This window comes from Leuciscus leuciscus (assembly GCF_965113295.1).
Source record: "Leuciscus leuciscus genome assembly, chromosome: 17".
Lineage (NCBI taxonomy): Eukaryota > Metazoa > Chordata > Actinopteri > Cypriniformes > Leuciscidae > Leuciscus > Leuciscus leuciscus.
This window is the reverse complement of record NC_138741.1, coordinates 18385214-18412353: the sequence shown is the minus strand read 5'-3', so window position 1 is coordinate 18412353 and position 27140 is coordinate 18385214. Positions and strand designations below refer to the sequence as shown.

The window sequence follows — 27140 nt, the reverse complement described above, 5'->3', positions numbered from 1 at the left end:
CATTGAACGAATTCGTTTAAATTAACCGCTTCATAGCTATTCAACTTGAAAAGGGAAAACAGGTAGCCTATTGTATGACTATAAGGCGTCTGTAGAGCAACTAAACATACAAAAAATAACTAAATGTAATTCTATTGAACCTATTTTGCCACGGACAAGAATGTGGCTAAAATATCGACTTCACTTGTGAATGTAAATCCAGTGTTACATTCTGGTTGGACCTCGGAGTGGGGGCGGGGCGTTGAGTATCACGTCACAGGCAGTGGAAGAAGACGGGATCCCCCCTCCCTCCTCCTCTTTCTTCTTCACGCAGCACCGACCGATTTTTAGCAATCCGCCCACTGACGCGCACGTCTCCAGTTTCGTTTACGCGGCCAAAACCACCAGCAGCCCCATCACAACACAGCTACCGACTTCTGACGAGGATATATTACGCGAAAGCGGGATTGTCAGGAGAGGCGTGTTGTTTTGGCCTGGTTCGCGATCGCGTTGGATCGCCACGGCTCGGGATCGGACCAGCTACAAGTCTCCTTTGGGAAAAAAAGAAAAGAAAAACCAACACGGTGAGTTCGACTCAACGGAGCTGTTGATCTCTACTTCTCCAGGGCCTTTCTAAGAACACGTTTCTTGTATTTTGACGTCAACTAGCTAGTCCTCTAACGTTATATGTAAATAATAACCGCCCACTGTGGACTAGGGGGATTTATTTTCCACTAGGGTCGAATGATCCTTTACTGTGTAATCTCTCTTTAATCGCTTGCCTAGTCATCTGGACCAGCTCTACCGTTTCCGAAGGTAAAGAGGCGTTATGACACGACACACCGGCAGGCAATGCCAGAATTTGCCACGCAATATTAGTGGAAAGCATATTTGATGGTGATTTCGTAGTGTAGTGTAATCAAGCATAACGCGCCAGACGCATTATTATAGCCTAGTTAATGAAAACCGCAAAAATAATCACAGTGACTCATTGACATGCTGTCGAGTCAGGTGCGAAGAGGCTTTTGTTAACATTGTCAAGAGGCTGAGTGGCCCACATGTTGCTCTCTGTGGTTGTTGTTTACGTCACTTAACCCGATTTAACATGTCCTAATTAAAATCTTTGCCAACTATGCCACCGAACGATTAAGGTATCGTTCACCCCAAAATCAAATTCATTGTGAGAAGTATCCAGTGACTTTCAGTCTGTTATTTTCGCCTCGCTCAAGTCAAATTGAGTCCCTACAAGGGCTCCCCCTAGTATAATTTTACTAATGTGATGTCAACCGACGTAAAGACGCTTTATACAAAACACTAACAATTTTCGAGATGTATGGTTAAGTGTGAGTCTGTAATAACACGATAATTAATGACAGCTCTTACCTTTCTGTTCGTACATTGGCGCATTCGGTCTGCTTTCAGAGCAGTCAGACTGAAACGATTTCCAGAAATTATTTTAATATTTTAAACTTCATCTAAATGTTGCTTGAAATGGATTTCGGATTTCATGTGAATTTTTATTTATTATTGTTAATAATATTATTGCCTTTCACACTTGCTAAATCAGATATGCACAAAAATCAGATTTGGACTAGCTTCTGTAGCCTCATTTTTGTTTACTAAACGTTGTTGGAAAATGCTTATGTAAAAAGTTTATGGATGTATTTAAAACAATATTTCACAGTTTTTATGACCTCCTTTGGGTGGTTTCAAGCCAAGCTTCAGGCCAATTGCTCCAACATGGTTCCAAACCTGTATGACTTTCCTTCTTCCTGTTTTTTCGTGGAATAAAAGAGGGAGATGTTTTAGAAAACCTTTCACTTATTTTCCATCCTTTTCCATGAACTAAAATGAATAGTGACTGAGTCTGTTATTATGGCTATAACTTCTCTTTTTGAGCTCCATGGAAATAAAGTCATATGTGTTTTTTTTTAACAACACGAGGGTGAGTAAATTAAATATTAATTTTGGGTAAAGTCTTCTGGTCTGTTGTAACGGTGGCAGGCAAAATATTATTTGTACCTGAATTCCAGTGAGCTTTTTTTGCACTCACTCTGAATCCATTCAGATACACATGAGTGATGCCTGATGGCTCTCACATGTCTCTTGATATTTCTAACATTGATTAATATTTGTCCACTAGAGCTGTAAAACTACTGCTGCGTCCTCACAGTTGATACTTAATGTACTGAAAGCAGTGAGGACTTTGACCTTGTTCTTTCTGCTTTACAGTAAATGGAGAATATCTTGGAAGAGAGTATTGACCCGTCAAAATGCTGTAAAATCACATGACCTTAATAGGAGAGAAGAGTTAAAACAGTTGGTCTTAAGCCACATCGAAAATTGCCTGATCTTTTTTAGGGCATGGAGGGAAAGCTGAATAAAATCTACTGATGTTTTCCGTGTTGTTGAGTTGGCCATAGTTCTGCAGTTTGAGACCCAAGGTTACAGATTGTTTCAGTCTAAAGAGACTCAGGAATGACTTGAAACTGGGCCACATCATGGAAGCCATAGTGAGAAAAATGTGTTTCTAAATACTGGAAAGGAGAGCAGGAAAGAGGGAGATAGCAACATGCTGATATGGCCGTGTTTCAACCATAGGCCTATATGTATAAAGGAAGATATAAATCACTGGTCTCTGGTGAGCAGAGGTGTAAAGTCCAGGGGTCAGAAAGTACAAGTCCTGCCATACGTTTATTCCACCCATGAACTCCTCCAACTGATTTCACTAATTAGTTTTATCTCCTGGCTGAAAAACTGTGCAAATCCAGGTGATTGGAACAAAATACTGAGGAGGACTTTTACTTTCTGAACCTGGACTTTACACCTCTGCTGGTGAGATGTTATTCCACGTATCCATGTGATCTTAAACACGTTAGATGTGATGTAAGAATAAAACCAGTTATGCATCTGGTTTTGCAATGTATGTATGAATAGGATGTGGAGACTTTATGACATGTCTCTTCAGTTTCTTTCATACTCCACCCTTTCACTTTCAGTGTTTCCAGTGATTTCTTTATCTCTGTTTTTCATTTTTTTACTCAGACACACATTCTCTTGTTCCTGTGTTTTACTTTCATACAATGTGTCCTACTTAAAGTGAAGTGTCATACAGTCTAATTATAGGAAGAGGTCTATATTTTTATCATCAATATCCCAAGGAGGTTAATAACAACATTCACGAGCAGTGCCGTCCCTTAAAATCATTGGGCAGTGTTTTTTTTTTTTAATGGGTGGGCTCAATGAGGGGACACCTTATCATAGGAGACATTAGTAGGTCCCCTCTGTCACAGATCACGTGTGTGTGTGTGTGTGTGTGTGTGTGTGTGTGTGTGTGTGTGTGTGTGTGTGTGTGTGTGTGTGTGTGTGTGTGTGTGTGTGTGAACTGTGAAGGCGTGATATATAGCCTATTCCCTGCTCAAGCACACATATAAAGCTTGTCATAAGTAATGATTATGAATGTGTCAGAAAAAATAGCAAGGTGAGATTTTAATTATTTATTAATAAACTAGTGTTTTCTGATTCAGTGTCGGGTGCGCAGATGATGTTGTTGATGCTGACTCGCCATTTCCGTAGTAGCCTATTAGTGGATGCACCTATAGAGAGAAATGCATTTTTAATCAGAGAGTATTTGTTGACGATTTGAATTGGTTCATTTAAAAGTAGACGTTTCAAGCTTTCCATAGATATATTTCTCATGTCTGTGAGGCAAGTAGCCTATATGCTGAGTTTCGGTTCATTTTTGTGACGCGCTCCAGTTCACAGAGACCGAGACGGCAGAAAGCACATATTCTTTTTGTATTATATAGTTTACAAACGCACAACGTTTTTTTGTAATTGTGAGTTTATACAAATAAAAGTACCTTTACAGTTTCAAAAGATCCCTTGTCTGTATGACCATAATTGACAGAGTATTTTTAAGAAGTTTTCGCTGTTATCAGGAAAAAAAATGCAAGTTATCGTGCCGTGCCGGTCCCTCCATGTCACACTGTAAGCGCGCTATTACTTTAGCGAACACTTCGATATGCGCCTAATAGCCCACATTTATCTAGGTTAACGTTAGAGCAAGCGGCCATGTTAAGTTGCTGATACTTACATGTTTCAAATGATAAGCCATATTTGAGGTCGATGGATGATAGGAGAATGTTTAGATTTCCTGCCTGACATACTACCATAAGGACCCACCGTTAACATCCTCACGGACTGCGTGCCTGTACCAAACTGTATTGGGATGGGCAACGTAGCTCCTACAGTTATGAAAACCAGGTATGCTTCAGAATTCTGTCCTTTTTAGAGTCGTATCAGTTAACATCATGTCCTGTTTTTGGTTCTTTTAGATGTCTTTTGGTCCATGTTGCGTTCCAAACCAAACCAAACCTGCCAAGTGTGAGAACACCCATTTACTCTTCGAAAGCTATGCAAACCAACTGCGGTTTGCAATACCTCGCAATCATGTGTGTATGAATGTTAGACAAGCTTCTATACGTGCATTTAGATGGCAGGTGGTGTTTTGATGTGGTTTTAAGTGTAAGACTCTGGAGTATTCCAGCTGTGTTTTCAACCAGTTAATGCACTGATTACACACTTCACTTCATCACATGCATAAAAATACACGATTACTGCACTCAATGAATATTAAGGAGGTGAAATATCAGAATTTAATCTTATTAACAAAATGTGAAGGCACTGAGTGAGTATAATGAGGTAATAACGACTTTAAAGCATGTTTTGGGAGACCCAAATGCCCTCAATACCACTCTGTTTGTAGCACAGTGTTCTTGTAATTTGTAAGATTATACTATAAGACATTTCACTCTTTACACACTAATGGCTACTTTGTTTCAGTGTGCCAGTGTTTATGGATGTGTGTGTTAATGGATGTGTGTGTTTGTGTGTTCAGTGGTTCATTATGCTGCGGGCAAAGAACAAAGAGTAAATAGTGTAAACCAAAAAATGTATTTACAATAAACTGTCCAGGGTTTACTGTACATTACTGTTCCTGGCTGTATTTTTATGCAAATTAATTGTGTGGTATTACAAACAAAATTAAGAGAAAGAAAACATGAGGGAAAAAGTGGGATTGAAAAAGAAAATAAGGAAGAGAAATTTATACATGTGTGGCAGGGAAACTTAAATTTGAGGAAGTGCGTTGTGGTTGAGTTACTAAAATGGGAATGTGGGCATAAATGTCCAAGTTATGTTGAGGTCAGATAGTTCCTGCTTTGGGGATGGTTATGAGAACATGCATACTAATAAGATTAATTGATTGAAACTTTTAAAAATGCAAATGCAAAGCCGGTAGAGCTGAGGTTATTGGAGTTTGTACCTAGAGCCGCAGGTGTTTAGAGGAGCTGGGATGGATGAGGACATGGTCAAGGTCGCACGAAAGGAGGAGTACATGTTTTGTATAACAACAGTTACATTGTATTTCATTACAAGAAAATAAGGGACTGTATTTTGAAGATAAGAGTAGCAGATGCTCCTTCTCATTATCCACACACACACACAAAGGCAGGGTGTGGGAATAAAAAGACCTTCAACAGTCTTGTGGACAATATCAATGGACAACTTAAGGAGATTTATAAAACTTTTTCTTTGAGGAAATACCAACGATTATGTGTATGCATAGTCCACCACGCATGGTAATCTCTATTGCTGGGTCAGGACAGGAGTAATCCTGTTCGTATAAATAATTAGTTTAATTAATCAGTTATGGGGAAAAAATAATGCGTTCATTTTTAATATTAGCCTACACATAAAGCCAGAGCAGAACTGTTGTCTGTCTCTGAGCAACACACAGTGGTGTTTAGTTTCTGAATGAATCTGCATTTTAAGCCAATCAATCAGGTGAACCAATGATTCAATGGCCCGTTCATAATGAAAGCCATTTATTCCTGAATTAATCAGCCTTTTGAAAGTTATTGAATAACTCTATTGCTGCATCCCAATTCGCCTACTTGTACTATGCCTTAAATGTATGTACTGTTTTTGTGAAGAAAAAGTACTTTAGAGTGTGAAGCAGAAGAGTATACAGTTTTGGGACATAGGCTAGGCCTACTACTTCTTCATAATTGCCTCTTTTTTAACGGACATCAGCTCTGTTGCTTAGTTACGTGCATCCTGTCACCGTATAAACTGCCAGTAATATATAAACTCATAGTATGAGGGGCCGTACAAGCCAAAATCCATTCTTCTACTGTCACACACATACATTCTCCTTTCACATACACACATTTCTACTGTCACACTCATACATTCTCCTTTCACATACACACATTTCTACTGTCACACTCATACATTCTCTTTTCACATACACACATTTCTACTGTCACACTCATACATTCTCCTTTCACATACACACATTTCTACTGTCACACTCATACATTCTCTTTTCACATACATACATTTTTATACGCACACACAAACACGTTCTCCTTTCACATACACACATTTCTACTGTCACACACATACATTCTCCTTTCACATACACACATTTCTACTGTCACACTCATGCATTCTCTTTTCACATACATACATTTCTACTGTCACACTCATCTCATACATTCTCTTTTCCATACACACATTTCTACTGTCACACTCATACATTCTCCTTTCACATACACACATTTCTACTGTCACACTCATGCATTCTCTTTTCACATACACACATTTCTACTGTCACACTCATCTCATACATTCTCTTTTCCATACACACATTTCTACTGTCACACTCATACATTCTCCTTTCACATACACACATTTCTACTGTCACACTCATCTCATACATTCTCTTTTCACATACACACATTTCTACTGTCACACTCATACATTCTCCTTTCACATACATACATTTCTACTGTCACACTCATACATTCTCCTTTCACATACACACATTTCTACTGTCACACTCATACATTCTCCTTTCACATACACACATTTCTACTGTCACACTCATACATTCTCCTTTCATATACACACATTTCTACTGTCACACTCATACATTCTCTTTTCACATACATACATTTTTATACGCACACACAAACACGTTCTCCTTTCACATACACACATTTCTACTGTCACACTCATACATTCTCCTTTCACATACATACATTTTTATACGCACACACATACACGTTCTCCTTTCACATACACATATTTCTACTGTCACACACATACATTCTCCTTTCACATACATATAGTACTGTGCAAAAGTCTTAGGCATGTTAATATATATGTTAATACCCCCCCCCCCCCCCCCCCCCCCAATGGTTTTAAGCAGTTATTTATATATTTTGCTGTAGTGTGTCAGCAGGGAAATATCAGTTTACATTTCCTAACATTCTTTTTGCCATTAATTGTAATAATCCAGTGAGATTTGTGTATGCACAAGGAGTCTGACATCAGCCGGTATGATCTGATCTCACCATCATCGAGTCTGTCTGTGATTACATGAAGAAACAGAAAAAACCGAGACAAACTAAATCCAGAAGAACTGTGGGAACGTCTCCAAGATGCTTGAAGAAACCTTCCTGCAAAGCTACCTTTCTATGCGCAAGTGTACCTGGACAAAAGCCGTTTTAAACGCAAAGGGTCGTTACACCATATATTGATTTGAATTAGTTAATAGAAGTTAAATCATAAATAAATTCAATTTGTGATTTTATTTTTGAAAGCATTCTCACTTTACAGCATTTTAACACAAGTGCCAGTACTTTTCACAGTACTGCAGCTTTGCAGGAAGGTTTCTTCAAGCATCTTGGAGACGTTCCCGCAGTTCTTCTGGATTTAGTTTGTCTCAGTTTTTTCTGTTTCTTCATGTAATCACAGACGGACTCGATGATGGTGAGATCAGATCATACCGACTCCTTGTGGGGGGGGATATTAACATGCCTAAGACTTTTGCACAGTACTGTACATTTCTACTGTCACACACATACATACTCCTTTCACATACATACATTTCTACTGTCACACACATATATACATTTCTATACGCACACACACACATACATTCTCCTTTCACATACATACATTTCTACTCTCACACACACATACATTCTCCTTTCACATACATACATTTCTGCTCTCACACACATACAGTCTCCTTTCACATAGAAATGTATGTATGTGAAAGGAGAATGTGTGTGTATATTTATATAATCGCAAACCCCATTCTTCAATGGAAAACAAAAGAAGATACAATGAAAGTCAATGAAGTTCCCCTTGTACTTTCACTGGTATGGACAAAAGACAGTTCTTCAGAAACATTCTTCAGAATACCTTCTTTTATATCCACATAAGAAAGAAAGTCATACAGGTTTGGAATGACATGAGGATGAGTGATGATGTCAAATGATGACAAAATAATAATTTCTGGGTAAACGGTCCCTTAAACTGCCCTCACAAATAAATAGCTTTCTCTCTTCATATAAATTGAGTAGAAAACAAAAGTCCCACTTGAATCAGCTGTTTAAGTTGCATTCCTGTAGCCCATATTTGGTAGAGCATGGTTCTAGCAATGCTAAGGCCATGGGTTTGATTCGAGTTTGATTCGAGCCCTATAGAGTTTAGTTTCCAACCCTGCTCAAACATGCTGCCTTCACGTGCTATCGTAATTTCTTACTTCCTACTTCCTGCATTCAACTGCTTTGTTGTCGGAACGACCAGGAATCATGGAGGACACCAGGTTTATTCTTTCTTAATGATTGAGAAAATCTTATTAAAGCTAAAAATGATATTTAGCTTCCCATTCTTTAACAACTATAGGCCTAAACATTTAGCATGCTATCTAGATAGTCAGCTTGCTGGTGATTCTAGAAGTTTCTGTCAAATACATACAATATGCTTTAAATGATTCATATAAGTAAATATGCATTACTTTAATGACAAGACAGACACTATGACACTGTTGGAGAAAACTAATAAGAATAGCAGTCACAGCAGCAATGCTTCTCCCCTCCGCCAAGTTTAAAGTTTATGGCTCGTCCAATTAAGGAACTTGGATATCAAAATGAATCCCCGAGCTTCCCAGTGGTAAATACGACTGGAGATGGCGTTCATGTCCAGTTTTGAACTAGGAAACTCATTTATGATAATTCCGACAGCATGCAAAGGCAGCATTAGTTTTCAAATAAGCCTGAAGGACTTGATTAGCTGGATCAGGTGTGTTAAAATTAGCATTGAATCTAAACTCTGCAGGTCTCTCGCCCTACAGGAACTTAAGGCCCCTGCCCTAATAAATGGAAATAACAAAATGGCATCTGTGGCAGATTCCGGTTTAAGGTTCATGTCTGTGAGGAGGATGTGTGCTGTAGATGTAGGGCTGAGCACCAAAATGGTGTTTATGTAGTCTTTGAAGCACTGATGAATTAATTTGCACAATATGGTGTCACGGAGATGGACACTGAAAACGTCTTCTAATGGAAAAATCCAAACACACACACACTTGCAGAGCACAGTCAGAGATTCTAGTAGATGGTTTGCTTTTCTTCTCTAAATAAACATTTGCTTTCTCACAGTCAAGAACTAGAGCTTGTGGGAAAGTAGAGAAACCGCAGCTCTCAAGGATAGTATCTCTCAGTGATTATGGTTGCACAACTGGTGGTTCATACACCTGCGTCTTCCATAAATTACTCAACAGCATGACCTTTGATTTCCTGTCTTGAGATGTTGAATATTCACATTTTGGGCTTGACTGAGCCCTCTGGCAAAATTGAAAGATAATTAGATAAGCATTTTAATGTCATCTGTTAAATTAGATTTTTGTGTTTTCAGATAACAAGTAAAATGTGAAACAGTTCCTAAAGGATTGAAATGCGTAAGACTTCTTGAGATAATTTTGCTGATAACTGCATGTACATATCTGCAATTTTAATAGTCATATGAACTCCACTAACGTTACGGATCTAGGCCTAACCCAACACACTGTTTCTTAAATGTGACTTAAATGATAAAAGTCTGAACTAAACCAAAAGTATGATGCCACAAAAGTATAACATATTGTATTTCTACCATTCAGAAATGACAGATAGAATTGTATGGGTTGCCAAACAAATGACTTTTACTTTCATGTGCGTTTAACTGCTTGGAAAATTTAAATATTAACCAAATTGTCCAGTTGTAAGCAAATCTTTATATCCAGCTAGTGCACTTAATGTGAATAAAGGCAAATAAGCTATTTATTACTGCTGTTACTTTAAAGAGAACTGTGGCTTTTACCAAGAGAGAGAGAGTGCTTATCTGTCCTGTTTGTGTACTGACCTGCACAAGTGTGTGTGTGTGTGTGTGTGTGTGTGTGTGTGTGTGTGTGTGTGTGTGTGTGTGTGTGTGTGTGTGTGTGTGTGTGTGTGTGTGTGTGTGTGTGTGTGTGTGTGTACTTGTACAACTATCTTTGTGAGGACCAGTTTGAGTTTTAGACCATTGGAGTGAGGACAAAGAGAGTAAAGAGAGCACATTTTGTCCGGTCCTCACTTTCTGAGAGCCATTTATGGCGCGTTTCCACCGAGCGGTACAGTACGGTACGGTACGGGTCGGTACCCTTTTATTTGCGTTTCCACTGCCAAAAGTTGAGAATGGTACCAAAAAGCCGAACCGTACCGTACCACTTTTTGGGTACCCTTCCGTTGGGGTACCTAGCACAGTGGTACGGTACTAAAAGGTGGAGCTAGACTCACTGCAGGACGTTGATTGGTTGACAGAGAATCGTCACTTGCGCGTGCTACGAGGGGAATGACAACATAAGAAGCGCCATTTTTTAATATACAGTTTAATATAATACTACTGTTACTGTGTCACGAAATGTAATTTTAAGAGTTTTTCAGGCGAGAATGTAGTTGTTTAAAGCTCAAATCTGTGGTTTATTTATAAAGATGATTTGTTTTTCCCCGGTTGTGAGATCCATGCGATCAGCGGGCGCTCGGCGCTCATGTTTCCCGGCTGGATGAGCCTTTCCTCGGCTAAGTTAGTTCTTCTGACGTTCGCCGATGACTCCGACGGTAGTGGTTAAACATGAGATATAATTCGTCTTGTGTAGACCTAACGGGCGATCTTTGGTCTCGTGAATATGTAATTCGTTCCCTGTCAATCGTTTTGGCCGAGGGCTAAGTTTAGTTTCATATTATAGGCTATTTGTATTTAACTTTACTGTTGTAATGTTAGACTAGAGCGCAGCATTTGGACATTTGACTGAATTGTTTGCTTTATTTCTTATTGTATAGCTTCTTGTACCTTTTACTTAAACTTTTATATGGGCTATTATTGATAAAACTGAAATTTTACAAAAAGAAATATGGTTTCTTGTCATTTTCTTATTACAAGATTATCACTGATGTTTATTGCAACATTTGTACAAATGCATATATTGCCTGTAATATGTGTAATTATTTTTTTTTTTTAAACGAAAAGAGGTAACGTTAGGGTTGTGTTTTAAATTTCGTTTTGTTATAACGTTAAATAGAATAACGTATAACGTGCAGTCAATATGCGTTGTGCATGAACCACATTTGTGTCCCTATAATGTTTAATTTATTTAAATGAAAACGAAAAGAGGCAGAGTAGTGTTTTATAACATATTTCGTTTTATTGTTGCTTAAAATGTACATACAGAGTAACAGAGATAACCGGAGTAGCAGAGCGAGCTGAGTGACCTTTTAAGAACGCGCTGTACCATTTGCATGTAGGAGTCGCACATGGCAAGTACAAACTTTGCGTACTTAATATTGAGAAAAGCCTAATGTCGGCGCTTGTCTTCTTGTGACAAACATGTCGAGGAGCAAGAACAAGATCTGCTGTATATGTCATCCATTGTAGTTTACTATGTTCTTCTTCGCGCGATATGACGTCGATCGAAACACCACGCCCATCAAGTAAGGGTACTGTTGGCAGTGGAAACGCTAGCCAGATCATGGTTAACAGACCCGAACCGTACCGTACTGTACCGTACCGTACTGTACTGCTCAGTGGAAACGAGCCATTAAAGGCCTGTTTGAGGGTCAAGACTTGGTTTTAGGGATAAGGTTATAATTAGGTTAGGTTTAGGGTCAGGGTTCGGGTTCGGGTTAGGTACTTAGTTGTGATGGGTAAGGTTAGGGTAAGCGGCTAGAGATTGCATTGTGTCAATGAATGTCCTCATAAAGATAGATGTACAAGAGTCTGTGTGTGTGTGTGTGTGTTCTGCTGCATGACAAACTGTTAGTAAAGACATCACTGTGTGCTGTTTGGCCCAACATTGATCTTTATGTAATATTGGCTATGTTTAGTCCAATAGGTATTCTTTTGTGATAGCAGCAGGTGTGTTTTTTTTTCATAAATTTCATGCGTGTCATCATGTGTTAAAAGTTTCACCAATGACATGCATGACTGTTTCCACCTCACCATCAGCTGGACTGCATAATAAAGAACGAACAATATTGCAATGACGTAGATTTCAATGGCCGGATGACTCTTCTGTTAATTTTTCTATAGTCTTTTTCTTTTGCTTGGATGCATATTTGAAAGGAGTTGCGTCCTTGTACGTGTGTGTTCTGTAAATATTTGCCACCTTTTGTGAATGGAAACTGAGCCAGGTGTGTTTAGAGGCCATGTTTGTTTTAAGATGATGTAAAATGAGGTTATCAAAACTGTGCAGCTATACACAAATGAAAAGCCTGTACGTTTCTACTGTGATGTTTATTCAGTCATGCTAAAGCTAAATGCTGGTATTGTTGAATGGTTTTGTAAAATGCAAAAATGAAATTTTTCTGTCACCTAAGATTATTTTAAAAAGAAAGAAAATGTTGAAATCCTTTAGTTTTAAAGGATAATGAGGAGGATATAATAGCTCAAACTTTAGCATTGTGTCTTTGAAATATATATTTTTTAAATGATAAAAAAAGGTCATAAAATACATTTTATGTTTTGGAATTGAATGTTATTCAATTTCACAGAATTTTGTGGATTGTTAGAATAGTGCGAAATGAAATGTCATGAGATTCCTTGGAATTCTATAAAACTATGACATTAAATTCCATTAAATTTCATGATATTGTATTTTCTATGATACGGCATTGCATGAAATCCAATTGAATTGTTCCTTGCCTTAGTAATTATCAGACAGTGAAACTGGGTGAACAAGGCAATGATCAGATCCTTAATATTTTTAAGATTTAAAGAAGACAAAAGGGTTTTGAAGAATCACCAGTGTATAGGTGTAATTTTTTAATTTTAATTTTTTTTATGGTCACATCATTAAATTATGAAGATCTACACTGTAATACGACTAACATGTGACACCCTCGGGAAAAATTTGTAAATGCTAAATCAGTGTTACAATATATTTTAAATTAAAATGTAAAGCGTTTTCTGACAAGAGAATGAGCAATGGGAAATATCTGATGTCTGATTAAAAAAAGAGGAAGACCGTAGGTCTAGAAAGGTGAGAAGTGAAAGCCATGCGTTTGCGAATGTTTTCTTGAATATTGTGTTGTTTTGTTCAGAGTTGCTTATCAGTCATGCAGGTTCTTTATTTCACTGTCAGCTGTATATGTCTGTGTTTATCCACGTGGGTGTTCTCGCACAAGCTAGTCAAAATCCGCTTGTTTTCAGATGCTGTCGCTTTTCCATCCATAGTTGTTTTGGGCGTCACCACTTTGGGATTTTTGGGGGGAAAGGCTATGCATTTGGTTTGTGTACAAAGCATCAGCAGCAGTGTTAAATTATGATTTATAGAAAATCTTATTAAGTAAGCTAGGTTTTATTTTAGTCAAGGTGAGATTTGTTTATTCAAGTTGTCAGTTTGTTCACGGTTAATTTGAAGCTTTTCTTATAACTAATGCATCATCATAAACATACACCCCGTTTACTGCTGATAAATTACTGGAAAAACTGGTAAACACTAATTAGCATAATCAACAGCTGAACACTCGTTAATAATTAATTGTAATGAATATAAATGCATTGGTTTTGGACTATTGTTAACATAAGTTAACATAAACTAACAATGAACAATACTTCTGCAGCATGTATTAATCTTAGTTGTTAATCTCAACTGTCAAAACTGTTGTATCTGTTAACATTAGTTAATGCACTGTAAACTAACATGAACATTTTTATTAGCTAACATTAAAGCCACACTAAGTAGAAATTGTGTTTTTGTCAAACAGCGACCCCTAGAGTCGCTGTGGAATACTTGCACTGTCGTAAATATATTATATTATAACGTTTTTACATGATTGCAGCTAAATCACAAGTAAATAGTCTATAGTCTAGCCCTACTGTATAATTTAATTTGTGTTGTTTTTATTGGAATGTAAACATTACAAAATGCCAGATAACATCAATTAAGTTAAATGTACGTCGCATTATTTCATAACATTGGCCGTTATGATGTCATTAGACATGATTATTGCAATTTATCATAATAGTTTGCAAATTGTGCTCGTTTACACTATTTACAACCTCTACGTTAGGCTTATTTATGATAATGATGTGAGATATTGAAAGCTGTTCTCGTGATAATCGCAGGAATCAACGTCAACAGCGTCATCTGATATATCCCTCAGGACTACGTGATAAATACACCTCGCAACACCTGAGTTCAGCTGGCAAACTAATTCGTGAGGCATAGCTATCTGATTTATCAAAACGATTCCATTTACACCTGGACACATAAATGTATTTTTTGCGAAACGGATTTAAATTCGATCTTCAATTCTCGCGCTATATGCAGATTTAATGGAGTTCACGTCACCGAAAGCAACAGATATGAGCTGCATTTTATAGATCATCAGCTATAATTTCAAAATCAAAGACCGCAGTAAGAGAGAGCAGTAACAGCCCTGGTAAGATCATTTCGTTTCTTTACTTTTAATGATGAAGATTGTGTGTTAAGCGTCTGCGACTTACTTTCACTTTGATTTGCTATAGTTTGCACGTTGGCTTGATGCAGTTGCTCATCTGCGGTGATGCGTGTTCCAGCGCGTCGTCATATCTGGATATAACATAATAGCCGATACAACGCTCTCACACGCTTTAAACATTTTTTTTTTAGCATTTTTGGGAGGAGTACAATTTACATATGTGGTTTCAAAAACCATATGCATTTACACTTGTCCAGTTTCGTCTGGAATGCGTCTCAGATCTCCTCCTGAAGTGGTTTGAGGGATCGGATTCAAATCCGTCTCAAATGCGTTTCGGAGGGCATTTAAACCTGGACTTTTCACGATCGGATAGCTATCCGATCTGAGAAAATGCATGAAGTGGCCAGGTGTAAACAACCCCCATGACAAAAACATACGCACGAAAGCCGAAAACAAACGCTGGTTGGCCTCTCACGTCCAAATTTGACGAAGTGGTGGGGGATGTGACGTATGCCGTAAAGCAGTCGAATTTTGTAGTTCTTTTTGTGCTCTTGTTACTACCCGAACACCGAAGTTACATAGTGCCAGTAAAAGCGATACAGACCCTGTCAGGCTATGGCAGACGTGTCATTCAACCTATTGTAAGTCGATGTACCATCACAAGGATCTTGGAAATATATTATGAAGGTTGAAAAGTTACATAGTGTTGCTTTAACAAAGGTTGATAGATGCTGTAAGAATATATTGTTCATTAACAGCCTAAGTCAAAATGTAACTTTTAAAATGCAAAAAGATATTTCAAGGAAGGAAGTGTTTCAGCACGGTTAATGCCCATCACAAATACTCCTTGTATTTCTATGAACGTGATGTGATGTCACGCATAAAATAAGGAAACAAGATGAGCTGATGAATCTGACAGAACCGGTTTAACGACATCATAAGGTTGAGAGAACTTTTAAAAAATGAAACTAAAACATCATTTTACAATAAAAGAACAATACATGCTTTGGAAAATGAAAAACTAAATCAGCTTTTGCCCATAGGTCAGTTCACTAAGAGCAACACAGATTCCTATCGCTGCTAAAAGGATAAAAGCTAATGGTTGGCTAGTCATCTGACAAATGTCCTGTGGTTATTTGGCATAATTTCCAAGTTGCTATTTACTTGTTGTTGTTTCTTAATGCTGACTGGTTATTCTATGTGTGTGTGTGTGTAAGTGTTTTTCCCCTAAGCTGATTTAATAACCAAAGGTCTTCCAGCCATAATGTTGAGTCAGAGACTTTTAATCTCTCTCTCTCTCTCTCTCTCTCTCTCTCTCTCTCTCTCTCTCTCTCTCTGTCTCTGTCTAAGTTTGTTTGCTCTTTGTATTGTTTATGCTCAATTACACACACATACAAGTTATAGCTTGGCAAGTAGAAGTCATTATCCGCATTCCAGAACATTAAGGGGGTATGTGGCGTATTGTTGCGTAACAAGTAATATAATATCTAGCTGTATGCTCTGTGTCAGCATACATACATAGATAAAGCTGAAAATATAGATTTTTAAATAGTTTGCACAGCTCTAAAATTAGCTACACTTTATGGGCCTACTGATATATGAGAAGAATTATTTGTTATTAATCATGTTTCTATTTTCTGCAGCTTCGAACCAAACCAAACAGCTCAGAGATTAATTACAAAATTGCATGCTAAAAAAAAAAAGAAAAAAAGAAAAGTGTATGACAAATGGAAAAAGTCGACTGTGCTTAAGTTATTTTATGAGTCAAGGAATGACACATCCCATGAATCATTATGAACTATTGGTTATAAGTGGATGCATTAAATTGACCAAATGTTACTGTAAAGACATTTATAATGTTACTAAATATTTCTACTTCAAATAACTGCTGTCATTTTAATATTTCTGTTCATCAAAGAATCCTGAAAAAATGTATCAAGGTTTTCAAAATAATATTAAGCCGCTCAACTGGTTTCAACATTGATGATAATAGGAAATGTTTCTTGAGCTCCAGATCACAATATTTGAATGATTTTTAAAGGATCATGTGACCAAACACTGGAGTAATGGCGATATAATGAAGGGTTTTGTTTTTTTGCCATGCTATGCCACTGTTACTGTTGTTGGTCAAAACTGGTGAACAGGATGTATGCTCTTGAGACACACAAATGTCTACATAATTGGCAGCAAATGTTATTGTTTTCTATTACTGCTAGGGCAAATAATTGCTTTTTCGGTATAAATCACAGTCTGTTAGCTAACTTGAATGTGCTTTTCTTTTTCAGGGCCATACATTGGTGCACACTGACACTAAGGGATTCAGCGAAATCTGAGTTACTGAGTTTATCACCGCAGAGCTGGACCTCCCAGCTACTCTCTTCCAATGTCCCAGAGACGCTATGACTGCTGTCGGGGGACCAAACTGCTGAGTGTGGGCTCAACTCCCCTCCCCAGCCCCTGAAACGGCCCTCTTACTCTTTCTCACCCAGACATGAAGGAGGTGAGGCTGTGGACAGCCAGTGACGTCTCCGATTGGCTGACAGATGAGGGCATGCAGGAGTACACGGATGCGTTGCGGAACAAGGACGGCCCTGCCCTCTTGCAACTCTCTGAGGAAGACTTTAACGCCTCGCCTTTGTCCCTGGTCACCGGGGACGGTGGTCGACAACTTTTGGAGCGCATCGAGACGTTGCGCTTCACCAGCCACATGAAGGCACACAAGAGCAACAACCATGAAAACAGTCACCACGCCAACGGACACGTCAGCGGCGCCCTTGCCAACGGCAGTGTTAGCAACGGCAAGATCCTCAACGGCTTTTCAAAGAACAGCTTGCACTCCGATGCAGTTCGTATCTTGGTTCCGCCTCTGCCTGAGCAGGAGCGAACACCGTATCCCACAGAGTGGTTCAAAACAGGTGTGGCCTTCCTGTACGCTCTGTGTTGCTTTCTCACAACAACAGTTGTGATCTCAGTGGTGCACGAGCGCGTCCCACCCAAAGAAGAGTCCCCGCCCCTGCCAGATAAATTCTTTGATCTGTTTGATCGCGTGGAGTGGGCGTTTTCCATCTGTGAGATCAATGGCATGCTGCTTGTGGGACTGTGGTTTGCACAGTGGATTCTGCTTAAACACAGGTTGGTTCCTCATTCATTATACCAGTGGTTTTCAACCTCTTTGATTCCAAGGATCCGCATTGTCCACATTAATATTCGAAGGCCCCCTGTTGTTGTTGGTGTGTATTTTTTTTTTTTTTTTTTTTACGTATTTTAATCTATGGACAGTTCTAGTATATGCTAATAAAAAAGTAACTAAGATAATTAAAAAAATTGCAGTTCAAATAATTACACGGTTACTTTTTTTTTTAGATCCCACTCTTTTTAACCCATGAACCTTCATGACTTTTCCAGACATTTTTATGGCTATCTTTGCAAGGACATTCATTGATATAATGAAACCCCTAGCCATAACCATCACAACTAAATGCCTAATCCTAACCTTAACCTAATTCTAACCCTATCCCTCCCTATAACCAAGTCTTAACCCTCAAACAGCCATTTAAAAGTGTCAGAAAGTGAGGACTGGCCAAAACGTCCTCACTTTACTTTGTCCTCACTCTGATGGTTGAAATCTCAAACTGGCCCTCACAAACATAAAGGCCCCGATATACAGAACAGGCCAAAAGTTTGGAAACATGACTATTTTTAATGTTTTTGAAAGAAGTTTCTTCTGCTCATCAAGCTTGCATTTATTTGATCAAAAATACAGAATTTTTTTTAAATATTGTGATATATTATTACAATTTAAAATCATTGGTTTTCAATTTATTATACTTTAAATTATCATTTATTTCTGTGATGCAAAGCTGAATTTTCAGGATCATTACTCCAGTCTTCAGTGTCACATGTGACATCCAGTCTATCACATGATCCTTTAGAAATCATTCTAATATTGAGTGTTGGAAACAGTTCTGGTGCCTAATATATTTGATGAATAAAAGGTTGAAAAGAACTGCATTTATTCAAAATAAAAAAATATTTTCTAATAATATAAATCTTCTTTACTATCACTTTTTATCAATTTAACACATCCTTGCTGAATAAAAGTATTGATTTATTTCAAAAAAAGAAAGAAAAAAAATTACTGACCCCAAATTACTGACCAGTAGTATATTGTTGTTACAAAATACTTTTTTTTACTTTTTATTTATCAAAGTATCCTAAAAAAGTATCACAGGTTATGAAAAAATATTAAGCAGCAGAACTGTTTCCAACTTTGATAATGAATCATCATATTAGAATTATTTCTAAAGGATCATGTGATAGACTGGATGTCACATGTGACACTGAAGACTGGAGTAATGATCCTGAAAATTCAGCTTTGCATCACAGAAATAAATGATCATTTAAAGTATAATAAATTGAAAACCAATTATTTTTAATTGTAATAATATATCACAATATTACATTTTTTTCTTTATTTTTGATCATGCTTAAATGCATGCTTGATGAGCAGAAGAAACTTCTTTCAAAAACATTAAAAATAGTAATGTTTCCAAACTTTTGGCCTGTACTGTACTCACGGCGAAGTTCTTTTTCGTTCTTCGCTTAGGGGTAAAAAGAAGTTAGAAATACATGAGCAGTGTTATACTGTTAGCGAACATCCCAACGCCACCCACACTAGCTATGTGCAAAATTGGAATATCGCATAAAACATGCGTTATTGTTATGTCATGTTATCTTGCTTTCGGAGGCAGATCACGCCTGCTGTTTGGGAACGCAGTCGTGTAAGACGGTTCCTGGAGGAAATTATACCAAACCACTTTGACAACAGACTTAGCTCGGGCATTTCGGAACGGCCAATTTCAGGTGCTGTGTAACGAGATCCATCCGCTGGTTAGTCCGGTTATGCTGTCCCATCGTGCAAAGTCGCATTACTTTTTTGATGCGCATCGAGGAGTTTATTTGGTAAATGTGTTTCAATCGTATTTTATGCACGTTTTCTTATCGGATAAAAATGTATCCGACTCAGTTGAGCGCTTAAGGTTTTTTTTATGCGCATTTTAAGAATGTATGCGCATCTTGCCGTTTCCGTCCAGCAATATCCCAAAATGTGCATAGAAATAGGTGGATGGAAACATAGTCATTGCTGAGAGCATTGTTTAGATGAATATGTAAACACATGTTATGCATGCTTTCCTTTCAGTAACAAAATAAACAGAAAAAATATAAGAAAACCAAGCATTTTTTTAAAGAAAGCATAAGAAAATCATCTGATCATAGCAACAGGGTTTGCACAAGCTCTTTAATTCAGCACTCTAGTAACGTCCCTTCAAGTTTATTGCTTAAAAGCAAGCAGCTTTACAGTATTAAACATAAAAAACGGTGTCAGTGTCTCATTTCAACAGAAGTACAACTCCATTTTATACTATAAAGCAGTTCTCCAGTGTGTTCATGTTTTTACACACGGACATCTGACCTTGACGGACTGAACAGAAGAAATAAAGTGTATCACTTCATTTAAGTGTTTTCGCTTGTGTATTGGGGCCTTAACTTTACAAGCACGCGCGCACACACACACACACGCACACATGAGAGAGAATTAAAATAAGAAAAATATCTTGATATTTAGTTTTAGGCTTTTAAAGCCATTTTATGTTATTATGTAATTATGTTATTATTTATGTTAGCCTTTTGTGTTACTTTAAATAATTAAATAATTGTAACTCTTCTGGTGATGTCATACAATGGCAGGTAAAAAAAAAAAAAAAGGTACAAAGCATGTAAATTTGGAGTTGAAACTGAGAAATCTATATTATGCTGCTTATGTTAAGCCTTTTGTGTTATTTACAACAAAAAAAAAAGTTATCTTGAGGCCCCATTTGGAAGTTTGCTGAGGCTACCTACTACCCTGTTAAGAACCACTGCTTTATCCCCCAAAGCTGATCCCATCTTGTGTTCATGGAGTTCATGGCGTCATCTCCTAAACTGCTGAGTCACAATAATTGAACTCCTGTTGTGACTACTAAATAATCAAGAATGTTTTCTTTAGCATTGACATCCTTAAACCATGTGGCCTATCCTATGATCCTTCTCTGGCTGTTATTTTCTCTGACTCTGCACCTGATTTCTCTCTGTTTGCAGGGCCATAATCGGTCGCCGGTTCTTTTTTATCGTGGGAACCCTGTATCTTTACAGATGCGTGACCATGTACGTTACAACATTACCTGTGCCAGGCATGCACTTCAAGTGTTCCCCCAAGGTAACTGCTGAAGAATGACAGTACTCTTACCTCGACACTGTAACTAAACCATGATGGTTAATGTTGGTCTAGAATAGGCATACTGTTGATCTAAAGTTGGATGATGGATGTGAAATCGAAAATCTTTCACAGTCTTTCGAGATTTACAGTTAATCATGACCTATAACAAAGCTTGTATAACTTGATATTACACATAACCATTTTTATGTTTCTAGCAAAGTAACTTTTGGTCACTGTCTGGTTTATGGGTTCATACTTGTGAACTAGTCCTTAAAATCAAAGTTTGTGAGAGAGAACGAAGATATAGTCAAGAAAATAGTTGTTTGTCTACCTATACATGTTTCTGTGCTTGTATATGCTAATGTATTTGTTTGTGTGTGTGTTCTAGCTCTTTGGTGACTGGGAGGCCCAGTCACGGCGGGTAATGAAAATGATGGCAGGTGGTGGCCTGTCAATCACTGGCTCTCACTCTTTGTGTGGAGATTACCTGTACAGTGGGCACACAGTGATGCTGACTCTAACATACCTCTTTATTAAAGAGTGTGAGTACACATATTAATAAACAATCATGGAAAAACTCAAATTCTTAGCCTCTGTCTGAATGTTGTTTTTGTGATTTGTTGATAACTCCATCTAGTGGACATGAAGAGCAATAACACCATCTAGCATACATAAAACCATTGAAACATCTGTGAGTTTGTTACTTCTGCCTACACTGAAACCAATACACAGAATTAAAAAAATGTTTATGGGTGACAGATTCTCCACGGAGGTTCTGGTGGTACCACTGGATCTGCTGGTGCCTGAGTGCTGTCGGTATCTTCTGCATCCTGTTGGCTCATGACCACTACACCATCGACGTGGTGGTGGCCTACTTCATGACCACACGCCTCTTCTGGTGGTACCATACAATGGCCAATCAGCAGGTAAATTTGGAGTTGAAACTGAGAAATCTCTGCTGATTTACCAGATTTAAGCATCTAGTGCTCACTTAATTTTTCAAATAATATTTTTGAAAAATCAGGTTCTCAAATATGATAGAGCTGGTATCTTGAGGTATATTTATTTCAATTAGAGCTTTAATGCTTTTATTGCTGTATTATGCACTCCATATATATATATTATTCTATATAACACACACACACACACACACACACACACACACATATATATATATATATATATATATATATATATATATATATAGTTTTTATATATTTATATATTAATAAAAAAAATGTATAGTTCATACTTGGACTAAAAAAAGTAACAGTTACACCTGCCCTCTTTAATTTGATTGGCCATCTTCATTATTTTGACATTGACGAGCACTGTTACACTGCTGATCAGCTCAGATGAGAAAGTTGGATATCTTGGCATTGTACAATATTTTTGCCGCATTAAAGTGCAGTTATTATTGGGCAATTATTTCACAATTTTTATTATACACCCTGGAAAAAACTACAGAGGACCTGAATATAACAATAACAATAAACATTAGTATTAAAATAAGGTGCTGAGTAATGAATAAAAATACAACCCCAAATCAAGTTGGGGCATTTTGTAAAATGCAATGAAATCAAGAATCTATGATTTGTTAATTCTCTTTCAACTTGATTTACCTGACAAAAGTACAAAGAAAAGATTTCCAATGCGTTCACTGAACAACTTAATTGTATTTTATAAATATACACAAGTTTTGATGGCTGCTATACACTCCAAAAAAGTTGGGACAGAGGCTAAATAAAAGTGAAAAGCTTATAGAATATAGTTAAACTCTTTTGAATTGGTAATAGTTGAGGGTATCGTGTTTGAGTGTAAAAGGAGTATCTCAGTCTTTGCTAGCAAAGATGGTTCATTGCTCATCACTTTGTGCCAAATATCATGAGAGAATTGTCAAACAATTCAATAATCTCATTTCTCGATGCAAGATTGCAAAGAACCTTTCACCTTCTACCATACATAATATTATGAAAAGATTCAGGGAATCCAGAGAAATCTCAGTCTGTGTAGGGGTCTGTGTAGGGCAAGCCAGGAGACCTCTGTTGAATGTGTGTGACCTTCGAGCCCTCAGATGGCATCGCATGAGAAAACATCATGTTACTGTGTTAAATATAGCCTCATGGGCTCAGGAGTACTTTGGAAAACCGCTGTCACTTAACAGTCTGATGCTGCATCAAGATGTGCATCTCAAATCTCTGTAACGCAAGGAGAGAGCTATACGCCTTTCCAGGGTTCCTTGAGTTCTCTAGGCCTGATCTCTTTCTAGACACTCTACACCGTAGAAGAGATGTGCTTGACTGGCCTGCCTGGAGCCCAGATCTGTCTCTTATTGAAAATATATGGCCCATCATGAAAAGGAGAATCACACAACGACTGCACAGTTGTCTTGTATCAGGCGAGATTGGGCAAAAAATCCACTTGCAACAATTAGTATCCTTAATTCCCAAACTATTAAAAAGTGTAATAAAAAAGAAAAGGTGATGTGACACAGTTGTAAACATGCCTCTGTCCCAAATTTTTGGGAGTTTTGCAGCCATCAAAATCAGAAATTGTTATGATCCTGACCTGGCTTGCTTGTTTTTTTTTTTAATAACAACAAACAAAAGTTCTATTTTTGGCAAATGTAAAGGCTCTTCCTTCCGCAACAAAAGTGAAATTAAAAAGCCTCAGGCTGAAGGAAATGCAAATTCACGGCTGTATAGTAGAGGGCGCAGCTCAAACAAATCTTTCAGTTGTGCTGCCATTCTCTTACTTCAGCAGTAAATAAATAAAACACACAAATGTGATGTTTAAGTCAAGTCAAGTATTTGTGTTTACATATTTAATTATTGCAGGTTTGTGTATTTATTCTGAGTTTGCATTTTTTATTCTTTTTGAGGAATACTGAATCTGTTTTTGTGCAAGTGAGATGAGTAAATGCATACTCAAATTTAGTCGTGTTTACACAACACCTCTGCACCTTTACTAACCATTTCTCTCAATCTGTGGGCAGGAGAGGCAGAAGAAAACTTGCATTACTTATTTGAAAAAGTAACTCAGATGTTTTGTTATAAATTAAAAAGTAATGTATTACTTAACTAGTTACTTGGGAAAAAGTAATCAGATTACTTAACTTGCATTACTTGTAATGTAACCCCCAACACTGCATATAATAGACATTTATCAGGACATTATGAAAAATATTCTGTGATATATGTACAGAGATGGTCTTTGATTATATTGATCAAGGCAATATTTGGATTCTGTGGATGTGTAGCTGAAAAATGAATGTTGCTGTAATTGATTGGTATCTTTCTTCCTCCTTCTGCATCTGATTAATTTCTGAAGAACTGGAAAACTGGTATTTCAAAATCTAACATAATCTCTCTCGCTCTCCTATAGGCTCTAAAGGAAAATTCCACTGGCAACCTGTTCTCTCGTGTGTGGTGGTTCGGCCCATTCCAGTACTTTGAGAGTAACGTCCGTGGCATTGTGCCTCGAAACTACCAGCTACCATTCTTGTTGCGAACGATGACGAGCACCCGGGTTAAGTACAGTAAGCTGGACTCCCGTGAGTCGTGACCCGTGACTCCTGATTGGCTGGAGCTCTGTGAGACTCTAAAAGAGAAATTGCTCTTCCCATCAAGCCCTGCAAAACTGGTTGAGCACTGTGACGCATATACACCGATCATTTTGTAGTATTCGAAGCATTTCAATGTCCCTAGCAGGTATGTATATGTAGAGCAGAGCGTCTAACAACTGGATTCTATTTGCTGCTCTTTATGGTTAAAAATTGCCAGGCCTTGGTGTCATAGAAAACTGAGCCTTCCTGCTGTCTCCTCGATGGACTTGGCCTCGCAGAATATGTAATTTAAGGTTAATTTACCTGCCAAAACTGTATTGAATAAACTGGAACACTTATAGAAACAGATTTTCTTTTTAAAAAGCATCTTTTTGTAATAATTTTAATAAATCTGGAGCAAGAATGTTTTCTAAATATTTTGCAGGGTTATTTTACAAAAAGTGTCATCCAAATAGAATATCTTTTTTAGATTTGTACCTTCCTGATAGCTGGAACCCGTACAGCTTCAGTGTTTTATAGTGCCTTTCTTCCACACACACACACACACACACACACACATATATATATATATCAACATACATACACATGTAATATACTCATACACATGCATCCATACATCCACAATGTACATTTACATAATGTGTTAACCCACAATGTTGTCTGTCCGAATGTTTTGCTTGACCTGGGGTAGTATGTTTATATAGAAGCTATGAATGTGGGAGTTCAGTTCTGCCTTTCACAGTACAACAATCCCTCAAATCAACCCAGAAGCACACTTCCTAATGTTTCAATTGGATAATTGTGTTAAATTATTAATTACTGATGATTTTCTTTTTCTTCTCCGTATCATCCATTGTTCTAGCAAACAGATTCAAGAGAAATGAAGAAATAGAGGAGAAACTAATTTGAAATGAAATGTTTCGATCAGGTTGCTCGTTCGACAAAACACTGCTCAAGTTTTGTCACGACTTAAGGGCTGTTCACACAGGATGTGTTTTAATAGTTTACCTGTTTTTAACTTCCCAAACGCAGCAGTTGTGGAAAGAGATGTGTGTAGTGCGTGTTTACATAGCAAGACAATTGAAAGTGGTGCAGATGTATGCAAGAACGTGTGTGAATGGCCCCGGTGTGTGTTTTGTTAACTAAATTAAATCGTTAACCATAAGCTCAGTCTCTGATTTGAAAAAGAAAAAGAAAAAAAAAATCAGAGAATCACTGCTAGGCTTTGGAAACCATCCTAATATTAAGGAAAGTCAGACTGTCTTCCTTTACAGAAAAGATTCACTCATACCTACTGAATGTTTACAATATTACACATGAAAATAATGATGTAAGTGTGTGTAGATGGGGTAATATGTACGTTTAAATAACATATTGTTGCATACTGTACAACATAACACGCTCATCTGTCACCTATCCTAATTGTGTGGTTTAAACCATAAAAGTGGTTTGTTTGGTAACAGAAGGAGTGAGTTTGCTTAAAATGTGCTTCCTCTATCTAGCCAAAGGGAGGATCATCAAGTCTCTCACTAAAAAGCCAGAAGGGTTGTACATGTTTTGGAGCATGAACCAAATAGAAACTGAAGGTACACCCAAGTATTTGTGACGGGTAGATTGAATGATAGGTGAGACGGGTCTGTAAAAGGCCCTTAATCAAATCTTTGAATGTACAATAAGTGGCAGTCCTCAGTTTAGAACTGGAAGGAAATTCAGAAGCACTTTAAAATAATGCCAGGCCACACAGTTCTTCTAAACCCTGCACTTCAGTGACCTGCCCGCTAATAACCCTGCAGGATAAAACACTATTTTATTATTCCCCCAAGTAACAGCCTGATTGATGATGGTTTTATGTTCTGTCTTTCATATGAAACTGACAGTGGGATAAGACCTGTGAATGTGTGATAAATGTGGCCAAAGTGCATGTACCATATTGAAATGGATTGCTTCAGTATGCCGTTTAATTGGTTTTTACCATAGAAAAGTCATTCAAACCAGTGTTGGCTTATAAAAGATTTTAAGTTCTTAATAATGAAGTATTTATTTAATCCAGAATCGGTGAAATTCAGATTGTTCAAACATTAATTTGCTTTGTGTTACACTGCCAACTGAATGACTTGAGAAATGAACCGTGTGCTATGATGACTCTAAATGCATGTGGTTTTTGTTGTGGTTTTGTTTCTTTTTCATTGTCAATCATAAATCCAGCATTGTCAAATTACTTTGTTGTCTAATGTAAACCAGGTTATTTGTGCTAAACAATCTCTTAATATGAGACCAGGAGTGGAGCAGATATTGAATAAAACATTTAATATTCTGAATTGTCTAAATTTCATTCATTTTCCATCACTTTCCTACAAGCATCAGCTCTTATTTTAAATGCTAGTAGCGTGACACTGACTTGCAAAAACATTTAGGCCCGGTTTCAAAGACAGGGCTTAGATTAAGCCTAGATTCAATTAGGACATTTAAGTAGCTTTAATAAACTTGCCCTGGAAAAAAACGTTAC

At 37.5% G+C, this 27140-nt stretch overlaps 1 protein-coding gene across 1 annotated transcript; it reads left to right on the top strand.

Annotated features, from left to right (window-relative positions):
- The first annotated feature begins 287 nt into the window (after positions 1-287).
- Positions 288-26952, top strand: sgms1a (sphingomyelin synthase 1a). Its single transcript, XM_082144006.1, has 6 exons — positions 288-563; positions 17099-17945; positions 20952-21069; positions 21458-21611; positions 21829-21995; positions 24454-26952. Exons 2-6 carry the CDS (start codon positions 17305-17307, stop codon positions 24631-24633), a joined length of 1260 nt encoding a protein of 419 aa, XP_082000132.1. The 5' UTR covers positions 288-563; positions 17099-17304; the 3' UTR covers positions 24634-26952.
- The last annotated feature ends 188 nt before the right edge of the window (positions 26953-27140 follow it).